We start from the raw sequence: 16,378 nt of genomic DNA, 5'->3' as shown, positions 1-16,378 counted from the left end.
TTATGTTCTTCTCAAGGTAATGTGGCAGAGATTCTTGGCATTCACCAGGAATAAATTAAAGGGCTCATAATTAAGAAATCTATGAACATTAAACCATGGTGATAATTAAGGGGAAGACTATAGATACAGCTATAACTATAGATGGATACTTATAGAGAGAGCACTACTTTCTGTCCTTTTCCACCTGACATGGTAGTCAAATGGTGAGAGAGAAAATGGTTAACAACAGAGGTGAAAACAAGAATTAATCAATTAGCCTGCACTAGAAAGAATATTCTAAAATAAGGGAGGATGAAGTTAGCAGCCTAAAACCATAGTTATTGAAAGGACTGAATTCTATAAATATACAGGGTAGCCTGAAACACAGAAAATTCTTAACAGATACTCACTTAGCAGGACCAACACACAGCCACTGCCAAGACCAGAGTGAACAGACAGTAAATAGATTTCATAGTCCACAAAACATTTGTGCACTCTTATTTTTTAACTCTGCACATACCATTCCCACACATGGGTTCCTTACCCCATCAGTCCTTCCTTCTATTGGCCACACACGTAAGGTCCAGCTCAAGTTTGCCTTTCCCCATCATCTCTCTTAAAAACAGCAATAGTGCTCACTCTAAACTGTTTATTTCATAGTAAATTATAAATTCCTTGAGCTTTAAATCCCAACACAGTATGAAACACAAGACTATGTATAGGGTAAGCACTCAATAAATACTGAATTAAGATAAATTTCTGACTGAATAATCTGCCAAAATGTCATTAGCCACTAACTTGAAAGAGACAGCCATAAATACTGAGAATTTCTGGAAAATTGTCTGGCATTTTAAACAAGGTTATATTCTGAGTCCTGGATTCTTCAAATTGCCTTAAGGACTGGAATAGTGAGTAAGATTAAAGAAACAGGGCTCTAGGGCTTCAGCTTCAACCAGAAGAATTCAGCTTTTCTTTATATACTAGAATTCTTCCTAAGATTGGACAAAAATCTTGCTTTAATTGGTTCAGCTATTAAAATAAGAAAGCTTAAGCATCATTGGCATTCACGATTTTATAAGGTAAAAGTGAAAGTCGCTCAGTCGTGTCCGATCCTTTGCGACCCCATAGACTGTCCATGGAATTCTCCAGGCCAGAATACTGGAGTGGGTAGCCTTTCCCTTGATCCAAGCATTAATGACATATTTATAGTACAAATGATTCACATGTTTATCATATACATTTAAATACATATATGGCTGAAAAGGTTTTTATAAATAATGCAATACTTACATTCCCACTAATGGTAGAGAATAGACCTTGGGATCAGATTCCAGCAAAAGTAACAGCTTGCGTGTCTCATCCATGGTGAGATATCTAAACAAGAGACATTCATATAAAAACAATTGGAACTATGTACTTTACCTAAAAGAGAATCATCTGAATGCTAAAGAAGTATATTTCAGGCAGAGAAAAGGATTCAAATGAATAATTTCTCTCACATACACACAAAGAAAAGAGTTCAAAGTGTAGAAAAAGACTCCAGCAATTCCAAGGACAAAATAGAACAGATTTAATATCTTAAAATTTCTATCTATCTATTAAAATGGTCAATGAAGATTACACATCTTTTGAAAAAGCTTGCTCTGAAAGTGTCAACTTTTTAAAAATCAAAAGTATTAAAATCAAGGCTGACAATTTCAGAACCAAATAGATTTCTTTGAGAGAAATGAACTTCCTGTTGCTGGAAGTGATCAAGCATCCAGGTGACTTGACAAGATTACAACAGATGTGACTTGTCAACGAAGGACACTGAATTAGGTGAGCGGTATTCAATCTTCCTTGTACTATATTCCTCCAACTGCTATCAAAGAATTTTGCAAATCATGATAGAACCCCAAAGCTCACTTTTCCCTAAAAGGACATTATACTACATTTATACTTCATTATTGTACTTATTTACTGACAATAAGTTTGAAGAATATGATAACTACAGTACAACTGTCAAGAGTTAACTTTATCAGGTACCATTTCACGCCAGTCAGAATGGCTGCGATCCAAAAGTCTACAAGCAATAAATGCTGGAGAGGGTGTGTAGAAAAGGGAACCCTCTTACACTGTTGGTGGGAATGCAAACTAGTACAGCCACTATGGAGAACAGTGTGGAGATTCCTTAAGAATCTGGAAATAGAACTGCCTTATGATCCAGCAATCCCACTGCTGGGCATACACACTGAGGAAACCAGAAGGGAAAGAGACACGTGTACCCCAATGTTCATCGCAGCACTGTTTATAATAGCCAGGACATGGAAGCAACCTAGATGCCCATCAGCAGATGAATGGATAAGAAAGCTGTGGTACATATACACAATGGAGTATTACTCAGCCATTAAAAAGAATACATTTGAATCAGTTCTAATGAGGTGGATGAAACTGGAGCCTATTATACAGAGTGAAGTAAGCCAGAAAGAAAAACACCAATACAGTATACTAACGCATATATATGGAATTTAGAAAGATGCTAACAATAACCCTGTGTACGAGACAGCAAAAGAGACACTGATGTATGGACCAGTCTTATGGACTCTGTGGGAGAGGGAGAGGGTGGGGAGATTTGGGAGAATGGCATTGAAACATGTATAATATCACGTATGAAACGAGTCACCAGTCCAGGATCGATGCATGATACTGGATGCTTGGGGCTGGTGCACTGGGACGACCCGGAGGGAGGGTATGGGGAGGGAGGAGGGAGGAGGGTTCAGGATGGGGAACACAGGTATACCTGTGGCGGATTCATTTCGATATTTGGCAAAACTAATACAATATTGTAAAGTTTAAAAATAAAATAAAATTAAAAAAAAAAAAAAAGAGTTAACTTTACTGTTATGGCTTTAAAACACCAAAGTAAAAACAATTCCATTTGTGATGTAAAGTCTTGACAATACCACAGAAGATACATTTTATTGCTATGCTGCTAAGTCGCTTCAGTCGTATCTGACTCTGTGCAACCCCACAGACGGCAGCCCACCAGGCTCCCCCGTCCCTGGGGTTCTCCAGGCAAGAATACTGGAGTGGGTTTTATTGCTATAATAACCTTAAAACACAAAGATGATGAATGTATCAAACCATGATGATTCAGCCAGAGTTGGCAAGAGTTTTACATTAGTAAAATGACACTTACACCTGCTTTGAGAGCTCTTCTGCCTTGACAACCTGATAAATTTCTGCTTCACTACTAGATGGACACAGATATTAAAGAAAATAAACTAATTTTTTGGTTAATTTTAACACACATTTCTGTGTCCCCATTGAGAAGTACTTTATTCCTCCAAGAGAATTTAAATGTTCAATTTAGTTCAAACACTTAAAAATCACTTTGTCTTTTGACCATCCCATCATTTTGGAACACTTTTTCCTTTGTGCCACTACAACCAGAAAGGTGCTCTGATCAGTATGTAGGCATTTTCTTGCTATTTCAGGGACACTCAGAGAAGAAAAACCTTTTTCTTATCTTTTTTTGAAGAGGCATTTTGGTAGACAAGACTTGGAGTTGAGTTTACCTTGCCGAACAGTTTCAGCTCTGGAGACCTAACAGGAACTAGGGTGGAGTCAGTAGGAAAGGAAGCCAGAAAGGAATTACTTAGACTTTAAAGCAGTGGGTGCTTACATTGTCTGACCTAGGTCAGCAGACAATGGTTAAAGAAAGTGGATGAGGATTCAGGGAAGCAGCCCTGCTGAGGACCAGAAAGCAAGCAATTTGGCATGCATTTCCTAAGAAACCAAGAGTGGCGGATAGGAGGCTGGAGAGGATGCTGCTGCAGCAATGTGAGGAAACTCCACCCTCAAGTGGTTGACAATTTAGTAGGCAAGAGTATGTAACATTTTAATTTAATTATCTCCTTTATCTGCTGTGCTCATTATCCACAAGTAAAACTGCATATTACAAATAATTCTCTAGCCTCCATTCGGCTCATTATCAGAAAAATAATTAATTCAGCAAAAATTAACAATTTTAGGGACTTCCCTGGTGGTCTAGAAGCTAAGACTCTAAACTTCCAATGCAGGGAGCCTGGGTTTGATCCCTTCTCAGGGAACTAGATCCCACAAACTGCAACTAAGAGTTCGCATGACTCAACTAAAGATCCTTCCTCCCGAAACAAAGATCGGAGGTCCCATATGCCAAAACTACCACCCGGTGTAGCCAAATAAACAAGCAAAAAAAATTAGCAATTAAAAAAAAAATAACCACTGTATCACCTTCCTTGGTTATTTCTCTAGCCATCACATATCAGGCATGTAAAGTGACTGAACAATTATTTCATATTACATGAATAACATGCAAATATACTAATGTGACCAATATTTAAAATTCTGGATGAATATGTCTTTTACTTACCCATATTTATAGGTACCTTGAACTTGAGAAATATTCAGATTACTGCTCAAATTTCTTGCTAGAGCTGTTGGAATGATGGAGATGGGTTTCACAGGTGTGCACTTAAAGGTGTTTGCTAGAGTTACTGCTGCCCAATCCAAGTCGAAATCCACAGTGTCCAAACTCTCCTTGGAAGTGATATGAGCTCTCAGGGCAAGTAGTTTTCCACAGTCCAAGGGCTCTTTGCTACACACATGATGCTGCAGAGCCTGAGGAATCAACATCACACGATTATTTTAAAATTTTGAAATCTGTATACATCTCTAAAGTATTTGTTTCATATATCTTGCATTAACAAAAAAATTTCTGATTTGCAATATTTCAATTCTCTTATTTCTTCCATGTAACCAGAAGGTTACATGAAAAATGATGTTAAATCAAATAAGATTTACTATACTGTACAAGATTTTCTATACTCCATCTATATAAAGAAGTCCCATTCCTCTTTGATTATGTTCTTATTACCCCATATGGTCAAGTTAGTTCTTCCTCTGTAGTTGCTCATGTACACTGTCCTTTCTGGTCTCACTGCCACCACTCTACTATTGGCAAATACATCCCTGACTATTGCAAGTCTGAGTCTATTCAGCCTGCCCTATCACATTAATCATCCTTGATTTAACAGTATTTCCTTTTCAGAAATTGTCAATGAAAAACACAGCCCATTAGACAAAGTTAAAATTCCTTAGCTTGGCAGACAGGGCTCTCTCTGATCTAGACACACTAGTTCTGGTCTGACTGCCCACAAAACCAGCAAAAATCTCCACCCTCAATGTTACCCTTGTACTTTGCTATCTTAGTCATGTTGCTTCCTCTGCCAGAATGCTACCCATGTTATCCACCTACAATTTCCATCCTCAGAAACTACAGTTAATTGCACTTTAGGTCAACAATCATTTAGTCAGAAATTTTTATGAATATCTATTAAATATGGGTTTATTAAAATACAACACAGTACACATAATTTGATTCTTTGCTGAATTAGGAATAATCACATTATCAACAAATCTTACCTTGAAAGATGAATTAAAGTCATCTGCATTATGAGTTATTATTTCTCTTGAACAAAGTCCTTGAGTATGAATTTTGCATGGGATTACAAAGTCCCCAGGAAGAGAAGCAGTAGGGATTCTTTCCAATAATTCAGGTACCTCTCGACCAGGATCAAAACGATCTACTGTCAATGTCATACTTTCTTCATCTGTAGAACAAAACAGCAGTTATTATGTGTGCATGCATGCTCAGTCACTAAGTCGCGTCTGACTCTTTGTGACCCCATGAACTGTAGCCTGCTAGAGTTCATGGGATTTCCCAGGCAAGAATACTGGCGTGGGTTGCCATTTCCTCCTCCAGGGCATTTTCCTGACCCAAGGACTGAACCCATGTCTCCTGCATTGGCAGGTGGGTTCTTTACCACTGAGCCACTAGGGAAGCCCAGCAGTTATTATTTAGAACGCCAATTATGAAATGTGAAATCAACCAAGCAAGCCCAGATTATAGGAAAGCATTTTGTTCATACTAACAGTACATTAAACTCTCATTTTAAATTAAAAAAAAAAATTTTTTTTTAACTTTTTATTTTGTATTGTGGTATAGCCGATTAACAAGTAATATGATAGTTTCAGGTGAATAGCATAGGGACTCAGCCATACATATATATACGTAAACTTGCATTTAAAAAAAATAACTTGCATATATATTCATCAACATGACCAGACTGCAACATCTATGATAAGAGTGTCAACTTTAACTCATCTTCCTAACATTGGTATACAGCAAAAAAAGAAAAAATGGTCAAAGTATATTACAATAATTGGCTGAAGCAGTAAACACAGAGTCTATTATAGTCATAAAAATAATTTTTCAAAGTATGTTACCTTCATCTACCGTGAGAGAACCAAGTAAAAAGCATGGCAAGTTGTTTTTATTCTGTTTAGCATGACGACAAGCAAGTCGAATGGTCTTTTCAGTTACCACAAGCCTTGGATTTCTGAAAAATAACAAGCCTTTTATGAATGTGATGGATCTGACACCTAAAAAATCCTTCTGTAGTGAAATGTTGCCTAAGGTACTATATATATCTTTTAAAATGTACAGAAAGATCACTGCTGGGAAATCCTAGGGTCAAAGGCAAGGTATAAGGAGGGCTGCCTGGAAAGCAAAACTGCAATAAGCAGACACTGAGGTTACAGTTATTCTTGAGGCATTTGCTTAATTTTATGAACCACAGCAGAGATCAAGAAACTATGAGGTCTCCTATTTTTGTAAATAAACTTTGATTGAAATAGTCACATCCATTTGTTTACATATTATCTATGAACTTCAGTTACCAGCATTGCTGAATACAAAATGTAAATACAATTCACATGCTTAAATATCAAAAGGACTCTAAAATATGAACAAGGAACAAGATGCTATTAAAAAAGACCAAATTTATTATTCTATAAACTATGTATATATATTATATATTACCTTCGGCATGTATAGTATATACATTTAAAAACCTAAATGAACAGGTTAGACGGCAACTAATAAGTAGCACATCTAAAGAGTAAATTAGGAGAGCTGAAGAACAAAAGAAATACCCAAAATGTAGCACAGAAAGATAGCAATAGAAAACATAGGTTAAGAGACATGTAGAAAAGAATCAACAGGTCTAACAAATATTTAACGGAACTTCCACAAGATATTGTTTAAAAAATTATTTATAGTAATCATTGCCTTACATATTCAATGATATCACCCTTCTCTGCCAACTAGTTTAAAACTTAAAAACTTTTTGACATGTAATTTCCTTTAGTTCCTCTATTCAGTTGATCACCAAATGCTATAAAACGTTTCTTCAAAACACCTTGTTTCATCCTTTCCTCTTGGTCTCAATGCTGCTACACTGCTCTAAACCCTTATAATACCTAACATTTATTGACTACCTCTTATGCCCAAGCATTGTGCCAACTGCTGCTTTAAAACCTGTCTCATTTAATACTTATAAGAGTACTGTGAAACAAGTGTCACAGTCCCATTTTATTTTAGTTTAGTTTTGGCTGCAATGGTTTTTGTTGTTTTTTGCACTGGCTTTCTCTAGTTGTGGTGAGCAGAGACCACTCTGCTTGGAGTACCTGGGCTTCTCGCTGCGGCAGCTTCTCTTTGTCGCAGAGCACAGGCTCCAGGCATGCGGGCTGCAGTTGCTGCAGCACACAGACTTGCGGGCCCTAGAGCCTGGGTTCAGTGGTTGTGGCGCACAGGCTTAGTTGTTCCATGGCATATCGAATCTTCCCGGATCAGGGATCGAACCCTGTCCCCTGCATTGGCAGGCAGATGCCTATCCACTGAGCTACCAGGGAAGCCCCCCATTTTATAAATAAGGAAACTGATCCTTGGCTACTTTACTGAGGTCACTTAATAAGAAAGGGTAAATCAGGATCTGACCCTCCAGAAGTCTGGCTCTAGTTTAACACCTTAAATCACTATGGTATAAATCTATCACTTAGATTACAGAAAAGCATCTCCCGCTTAGGGCTGACTCTAAGCTCTCCCCACTATGATCTATCCTTCTTAGAACTCTGCTTTTAACAAGTAACTCTCTTATATACAATATTTCAATGGATCTCTATTTTCTATTACTTGAAGCCTAAGCTTCTATGTCTTTCTTTCACAATCCTGGTCATAACTCTAATATTTTACATTCCTTTTAAATGGTCTATCCACTCAAAATCAGTTCAATTTTCTCAATGTTATTCAAATACCATGCTGAAGTATGATGAAAAACTCAGTTTTTATTATATTTTGCTTCTTGAAGTCCTATAATACTTAGTACCTTAGATTTACAGAATATTTTAACTGTGAAATTAGGACTACTTCTCAAAATCATAAGGAACAGGTTTAAGAAGAAGTAGAAAGAATATTTTGCCTCAGGGGAGCCTAGATGGAAACGTTAAAAAAATAATTATTCATAGTAACCACTGCCTTACATATTCTTTAGATTCCTGTTTATACTGGTTTAATTTGAAAATAGAAGCATCTTATACCTGTAGTAACGGAGATGTAAGTAGATGAAATCTCCAATTGGCACTGGGTTCCAAAGTGCACATTTTGATGGAGGAAAATAGAAAGGCACCATCCTGCTTGAAGAAAACCTTAAAAAAAACCAAAGCACAATGAGAAACAGACAAATCTTACAAGAAACAGTTTAAATAACAGGGCTTTTCTGATTACTTTTGTAACTTTAGAAGATTTGAAAAACATTTTTAAAAAGTAAAAGAAAAATCTCTTCTAACTCTACTATCAAGTGAATAAACACTCAAAAGTTATGTCCTTTTTTTCCTATTCACATATACATTTATATACACATGAGCCTTTTAAAAAAGAACTGAGTATAAATTCTATAAAATCTTCTTTAAGTAACAGAAAATGAATATAAACTGTGAATTTAAATTTTAAATTAATATCTGTCTTTCTCAACTAATTTCAGGGTAACACTTAAAAAATTATGAAAAACACAAAACCTTTTCAGGGCTTTCAAACTTGGTATTTTAGGCCCTGTCACATGAGGTCTTTTCTTTTTGCAGCATCACATGGCATGCGTGATCTTAGTTCCCTGACCAGTGATTGAACCTGTGCCTCCTACAGCGGAGTCTCAACCACTGGACTTCCAGGGAAGTCCCACACATATGTTTAATTACCGAAGCATCAGAAAAACATCAATAATTCCTCAACAAAGATCATGCAAGCAACATAAAGCAATGTTAAATCATATGGAGTACCATCACAGAGTTTTTATTTTGTATAAGTGAGTAATTTGAGAAAACTACAATAAGAAAAATAATGCAAAGAAAGCACTAGGAGAAAATATCAGCTAAAGTCACATGTAATTAAAGCAAGAAAGCTCTGACAGTGAGCTACCTACAAAAGTGCATTTGCATGGTGGTAGACTATTAAATAGTTGAATTGAAAAACTATTTATCATATCACACACTAAGAATATCTTGTTCTAGATCTTACTTTCATGTATCACCTGATAAAACTCACCAACTAAAATACTGGCCCCAGTCATCTACTATGATGATCCATAGATCATCACAGATCCACAGATCATCTGCTATGTACCAGGCATCCTACTAGGCACTTTACATGTACAATATTTCTCACTAAAACTTTCTCAGACACTTTATTGTCCACTTTAGAGATAACAAACTCCAACTTCTGCAACTTGATACAACAACTAAGTAGCAGAGCTGGAATGTGTATCTAAGTGTAGCTGATTTCAGAGCTTGTACTACTAGAAACTGAATGATGTAATGCTTTAGACCATGGTTCAGTCTAGCTCTACCACGATCTTAGCTGCTGCTAAGTCACTTCAGTCGTGTCCAACTCTGTGCGACCCCATAGACGGCAGCCCACCAGGCTCCCCCGTCCCTGGGATTCTCCAGGCAAAAACACTGGAGTGGGTTGCCATTTCCTTCTGCAATGCATGAAAGTGAAAAGTCAAAGTGAAGTCGCTCAGTCGTGTCTGACTCTTAGTGATCTCATGGACTGCAGCCTATCAGGCTCCTCCGTCTATGGGATTTTCCAGGCAAGAGTACTGGAGTGGGATGCCATCGATCTTAGCTATGTGCTTGCAAATCTTTATAAGGATTTTTAATCTCTCTTTATTTGAAATAAAGACACAATCTGAAATTAAGAAATTTGTTTAGGGACTTCCCTGCTGGTCCAGTGGTTAAGACTCTCAGCTCCCAATGCAGAGGCCCAGGTTCAATCCCTGGTCAGGGAACTAGATCCCATATGCTGCAACTAAGACCTGGTGCAGCCAAATAAATGAATAAATATTTAAAAAAAAAAAAAGAAATTTGTTCAAAGTCACAAAGGTAGTTAAGTGACAAACTGTCAATTTATCTATGTCTCTACATCTAATATATTTATTATTTACCAGTTGGAGAGAGGAAGAATGATTTAAGGGTTAAAAGCAAAGCCTGGCTATCAGCTGCTTAGGTCTTTGATTTTCGAACCTGGCTTCAAAATTTGCTGGCTCTGTGACCATGATCCAATCAATGTCTCTGTGCCTGAGTTTCTTCAACTGTTAAACAAAATAATATCAGTATCTCCTGGGAGAGTTATAGTGAATACTTATTAAATGAGTCAATATATATAAAATGCTCAGAAAAAATCCTGGCTTACAGTAAGTGCTCAAGGTTAGCTATTTCTTTTTGTTGTAAGTAGTCCATTTCTTTTCACTGTAAGCAGTAGTGCAGGTTTAAAATCCAACCTGCACTACTTCAGGTTTACTTCCTTATAGTGCACAGTAGAAATCATTTCAGCTGTAAATACTGGCTATAACAGTTACCAACTGTATAACTTTGGGTTGGTTAAGATCTCTATGCTAGTTTCTTCATTGAAAAAAAAAAAAAAAGAGGGGGATAATAATAGTACTCATTCCTCATGGGTTTGTTGTGAGGATTAAATAAAAATAATGTATGCAAAGTGCCTATTAGCACAGAACCTGGTTGTTATTAATTTTTTCCTTAATCTAAAGTATACAGGGAGACAGACTTGAGAGGCAAGAAAGATAAAAACACCTTGAAATTGGGTGCAAAGTTCTGCATGTATGTATAAAAGTACTTTTCCTTAGGGAATGAAATTCATGGCTATTAGACATTCAAAGGGGTTTGTAAACAAAAATAATTCAAAACTGCTGCCCTAAAAGCCCAAAGATTACTGAAAACCAGAGTTCAATAAATGAATTATTTTCCCTAGAATGTAAGGAATGGATTTGACCCAATAATAAAATTAAAGAGAAGAACAAAGGCTGATAAAGTTTCAAAGAGTAAGAGGTAGCAACAGGAGAGAACAGAAGGGCCAAAATTAAGCAAAAGAATATGATAGCCTCTTTGGGTCATGTTTCCCATTGTCTTCATCAAGAACATCTGGCACAAAGAAAAATAACACAGAGAATAAAGGTAACTCATGGATGCAATTCTAGTTTAGAAGAAAAGAAATTTACATGTCAGCAATAATTGTTCTTCTCAAGGGGGAAAAAAGAACAATAAATGATCCAAAGAGCCAAATAACTCAAGCCATTTTGTCTGCTCCTCAAAGTAGTGACAGACTGAGAAAATTAGGAGACAGGTGGCAAGCTCCTCCTCCTCACACCACACTGAGTGGGAAAAGGCTTAGGTACATTCAGTGTGAAATTTTTCCGATCAAATAATTAGAGTTTATAAGAGGGAAGGAACTCAACCGTTTTCCCATTTGTCTAGGATGTAAATAAATATGTATGTGATCTTTAGCCTCAAAAGTTCAGGTACTATTTTTCATCAATACAAAGACCGTCTGTGAAACTAAAATAAGGAAAGGAGGAAATGAGACTAAGATTTACTGAATGTCTACAATGTCCCAGACCCTTTAGTTTAGTAGTCTTATTTAACCCTTCACAATAACCTTCTGATAGAGATTACTGTCCCCAATTTACAGATGAGGAAATTGAAGCTTAGAGAAGTTAAATAACTTGATCATGGTCACCCACCTAATAAATGGTAAAGCTGGGATATGGACCCAGATTTTCCTGATTCTAAAGATTACTTTTTTCTCCTCTCTTCCAACCCAAATTATGTGAGTAACTGTGAAAAGCACATTCTGTAAAAATATTTCTATACCTGGTATTCATCTGGGGCCCTGCAAGAGGATATGTAGACTCCATGATAGTTGGTGAATGATTTATTCAATTTCACATGCTCAGGAACCTAAAGAAATAAAGAGAATATTACTAATGAGTGACAAAAAAATAAAAAGAAACATGATTTAACCACATATTAGCAAAATAACAGACAAAATTAGGTTACTTATATGAAGTGTCTTCATCCATAGATGAATAAGATAAAGTGCTTATGAATTCGGATCACTACTTTGTAGTATTTGGCCTATAAATTAATGTTAATATTTATTCTAGGCAGCAAATCCCACCAACTATCTATTTATTAAGATTCTGCACCAAGATCCTTGTATTAATTTAGTGAGCTGGGTAGGGCAGGTAGTATTTAATACATGAGACTTTAACCAAAAGCTTCATAATAGTCAGAAAACCACAAAACAGCAAATAGGAACAATTTGGGCTAGATATTTATTTGGTCTATAATAAAGTCAACAAATTTTCAAGCTTGTGGAGATAGGAGACAAATACTGCATACCCACAAACTAACCTGTATTAGTGCCAAGTCAGTGGTCTTTTCTTGGCTCCTCATACATTCTCTGGGCAATCTCATCCACTCCCATTGCTTCCGAAGCAAACATACCAAACTCTCAGTGTCTGCCTCTCTTCCAAGTTTCACGTCTGTATTTCTAATTGCCTACTGGATTCTTGCTGCTGTTTAGTCACTAAGTCAAGTCTGACTCTGCAACCCTGTAGACTCTAGCCCACAAGCCTCCTCTGTCCATGAGATTTCCCAGGCAAGAACACTGGAGTGGGTCCCCATTTCCTTCTCCAGGGGATCTTCCCCACTCAGGAATCAAACCCTAGGTCTCCTGCATTGCAGGCAGATTCTTTACCACTGAGCCGCTGGGAAGTCCTACCCATTGGATATCGACATCTAAATATTATAAAAGCAAAACACAGAACCCGAAGTCCTTTCTTTACATCTCATTATTTGCTATGTTCTTTTATCAAATCTTAGAGTTAGAATCTTTAGGCCCTGTGTATTCTACTTCAATCCTAACAAAAAAGAATTGTTTAAAAGCAAGGTAAGGAAGGAGAGAGTTATTCATTCTGGTGCAGAAGTCATTCAGAAAAATTTTTTAGTTAAAGTCAGAATCTGGAAATATTTACAAAAACCAAATCCTATTTAAAGTACCCTTGTAAGGTTGATAAAATGTCCCTCTTAGAGGTATCTGGACTTCATGCAGCTTCTATGGAATGCATGTTTTAAACTTTAAAGTCCTTCTATGCTACTTGGTTGTCATGGACAACAATATTCAGATTGATAGTTGTAACTTTCAGAAGTAATAAAGTGCCGTTTTTCTTTATTAAACAAGAGTCTTAAAACTCCTTATCTGTCTCTTCTTCCTTTATGCATTAAGATAAATCAAAAATGTTGACCTATTATTTCTCATTTCAAAAAAAACCCATAGGAGACAGTTAATTGATAGTAACACACAAGCAATTAAAGCTAATGTAGTGAAAGTAATATTATGTAACACTTATACCTAGCAAAACATATTCTCCCTGGATAATGGCATAGTTGTGTATCAAATGGAAACCATCAAGTCATCCTTATCTCTCCTTTCTCCCTCTTCCCCAATATAAACTGTCCATCTCCACTGCCTCAGTTCCTGACTTTATTAGCTCTCACCAGATTTACTGAAAAGTCTCCACAGTGCTACCAGAAGGGCTCTCTTTGTGCTCAGTCAAAAAGGGTTGAAAAGCATTAGTTGCTTAGTCGTGTCCAACTCTTTGTGACCCTAAGGACTGTAGCCAGCCAGGCTCCTCTGTCTATGGAATTCTCCGGGCAAGAAAACTGGAGTGGGTAGCCATTCCCGACCCAGGGATGGAACCTGGATCTCCTGCACTGCTGGCAGATTCTTTACCATTTGAGCCACCAGGGAATTATTGCTATATAAATCTGACCAAGTTATTCTCTGGCTTAAAGAGTTGATGGCTCTTCTTTCAATTCAGTTCAGTTCAATCACTCAGTCTGTCCAACTCTGTGCAACCCCATGAACTGCAGCACGCCAGGCCTCCCTGTCCATCACCAACTCCCGGAGTTCACCCAAACCCATGTCCATTGAGTCGGTGATGCCATCCAACCATCTCATCCTCTGTCTTCCCCTTCTCCTCCTGCCCTCAATCTTTCTCAGCATCAGGGTTTTTTCAAATGAGTCAGCTCTTCACATCAGGTGGCCAAAATATTGGAGTTTCAGCTTCAACATCAGTCCTTCCAATGAATATTCAGGACTGATTTCCTTTAGGATGGACTGGCTGGATCTCCTTACAGTCCAAGGGACTCTCAAAGAGTTTTCTCCAACACCACAATTCAAAAGCATCAATTCTTCAGCATTCAGCTTTCTTTACGTCTTCTTTCAATGTCCATCCAATTACTCAGTCGTGTCCGACTCTGTGACCCCCATGGACTAGCCCGCCAGGCTCTTTTGTCCATGGAATTCTTCAGGCAAGAACACTGGAATGGGTTGCCATTCCCTTCTCCAGGGGATCCTCCTTGACCCTGGGGTTGAACCAGGTCTCCTGATTAGCAGGCAGACTTTTTACAGTCTGAGCCACCAGGGAAGCTCCGGCTCTTCTGCAGAATAAAGGACTTTCAGAACCTGGCCCCATCCTATTATCCCACACATCCCTTCACTCCTACATCACATTCAGTGGATACTGGCAGTATCCACGCACACCTACTGTCCCTTTTATTTGGAAGGCCCTGGTAAACTCTCATCATCCTTCACAATCCAATCCGAATATCAACTCCTCTGTGAAACCGTCTCCTAGATACCATGGTGGTGTTACTACCGACTGTGTTCACACCCACAGCATTTTCACGCTTTGTTATTTATAAATCACTTCCAGCCGACCACGAACTTTAAACGTTAACCGATCCCTTACTATGTAGCTGGAGAAGGAAATGGCAACCCACTCCAGCAATCTTGCCTGGAGAATTCCATGGACAGAGGAGCCTGGCAGGCTACAGTCCATGGGGTTGCAAAGAGTCAGGCAAGATTGAGCAACTATCACTCATTACTATGTAGCTGTCCGAGCATACTGGGCTTCCGTCCAGACATTTTTACAGTAAAAACTTAATATGATAGCATGTTATCGATTGAAAACTTTGTTCACATACCTAAGTACAAATGATTCCCAAGGAATTCATCGTCCCGATTCCCTTTGCGTCATTAGTCCAGGCTCCTAGTCCGCTGAACCCAAAACAGGCAGCAGAGGGTTGCCCACCCTCGTCCCCCAGGCTCGCAGAGGCCACCGGGGGAACTGAAGCACAAAAATACTCACCGCAATCTCCGCCGAGTTGAGGTTTGTTTGCTGGGCCGGAACAGAGTCCAAGGAGAACCTCTGCCAACTCGCCCCGCCTCTGGGACGTTGAGGGTCGCGGGAACCGGGGCGGCAAATACAAGCTCGCGAAACCGAAGCCCGCGCCACGCCTGCTGACTGGTCGGAAGCCCAACCCATCAGGGAGAAGGGGCGGTGCCGGACTTGACACTCCCGGTCTCCGCGACGCTATGGTGCAACAGCCAATCAGCGCCCTGCACCGGTCCGACGCCGACCAATCCTAAACCTCCATGGAGAAAGAAGAGCGCCACCCGCGCTCCTGGATCAGATTCCGGAGGATTTAAACACTTCAATTTCGTCAACGGTTAAGTTCCGGGGTGGGGCGGGACTTGCGCACGCGCAATGAAAAAGCCCCGCCGGGCGGATGAGATGGCAGAGGAAGCCGGAAGTACTGGCTTCTCTGGTTCACTCTCGGCGGCTAGAAGCGAACCAAACGCCTTGATTAAATGCACAAAAAGAGGGGAAGTTCCGACTTCTTCCAATTTCTTTCCTAAGAATCATACTCGCCTCTCAACATAAAAGATTTTAATTCCTTCCTGTTTGAACCGAAAAGAACGTGGCCATTTGTAAGCTATTTATACTTACCTTCACAATGAATGGGCTTCTCTGATGGCTCAGTTGGTAAGGAATGTGTCAGCAATGCAGGAGTCCCTGGGTTGGGAAGATCCCCTGAAGAAGGAAATGGCCACCCACTCCAGTAGTCTTGCCTGGGAAATCCCATGGACAGAGGAGCCTGGCAGTCCACAGTCCATAGGGTTGCAAGAGTTGGACACAAGTGACTAAACCACCACCCTCCATAATGAATATTGGTATTAGGTATGGTATTGGTATTGTATATATGACATATGATATTAGTATTAGTGTGATGATTTATAGTTATCTTCACAAGTGTTGATAATCGCGCCTTCACCGCCATT

The 16,378-nt window shown here is 38.7% G+C and overlaps 1 protein-coding gene across 4 annotated transcripts in view; it reads right to left on the bottom strand.

Annotated features, from left to right (window-relative positions):
• The window catches only part of STIL (STIL centriolar assembly protein), a 53,731-nt gene extending 38,155 nt beyond the window's left edge, over positions 1-15,576 (bottom strand). Inside the window, exons 1-7 of one of the 4 annotated variants that reach the window (XM_061412064.1) lie at positions 15,405-15,576; positions 12,061-12,147; positions 8,440-8,547; positions 6,289-6,401; positions 5,425-5,612; positions 4,373-4,620; positions 1,270-1,353 (exon numbers count right to left, since the gene is read on the bottom strand). In XM_061412064.1, coding sequence (XP_061268048.1) covers positions 1,270-1,353; positions 4,373-4,620; positions 5,425-5,612; positions 6,289-6,401; positions 8,440-8,547; positions 12,061-12,104 — 785 coding nt within the window. In that variant the 5' untranslated portion in view covers positions 12,105-12,147; positions 15,405-15,576. The other 3 variants (XM_061412062.1, XM_061412063.1, XM_061412065.1) reach the window with 3 other exon arrangements.
• Between the last annotated feature and the right edge of the window lie 802 nt (positions 15,577-16,378).

Source organism: Bos javanicus, chromosome 3, assembly GCF_032452875.1.
Source record: "Bos javanicus breed banteng chromosome 3, ARS-OSU_banteng_1.0, whole genome shotgun sequence".
NCBI classification, from domain to species: domain Eukaryota; kingdom Metazoa; phylum Chordata; class Mammalia; order Artiodactyla; family Bovidae; genus Bos; species Bos javanicus.
The sequence above is the reverse complement of the archived record's forward strand: the minus strand, read 5'-3'. Positions and strand labels throughout refer to the sequence as shown.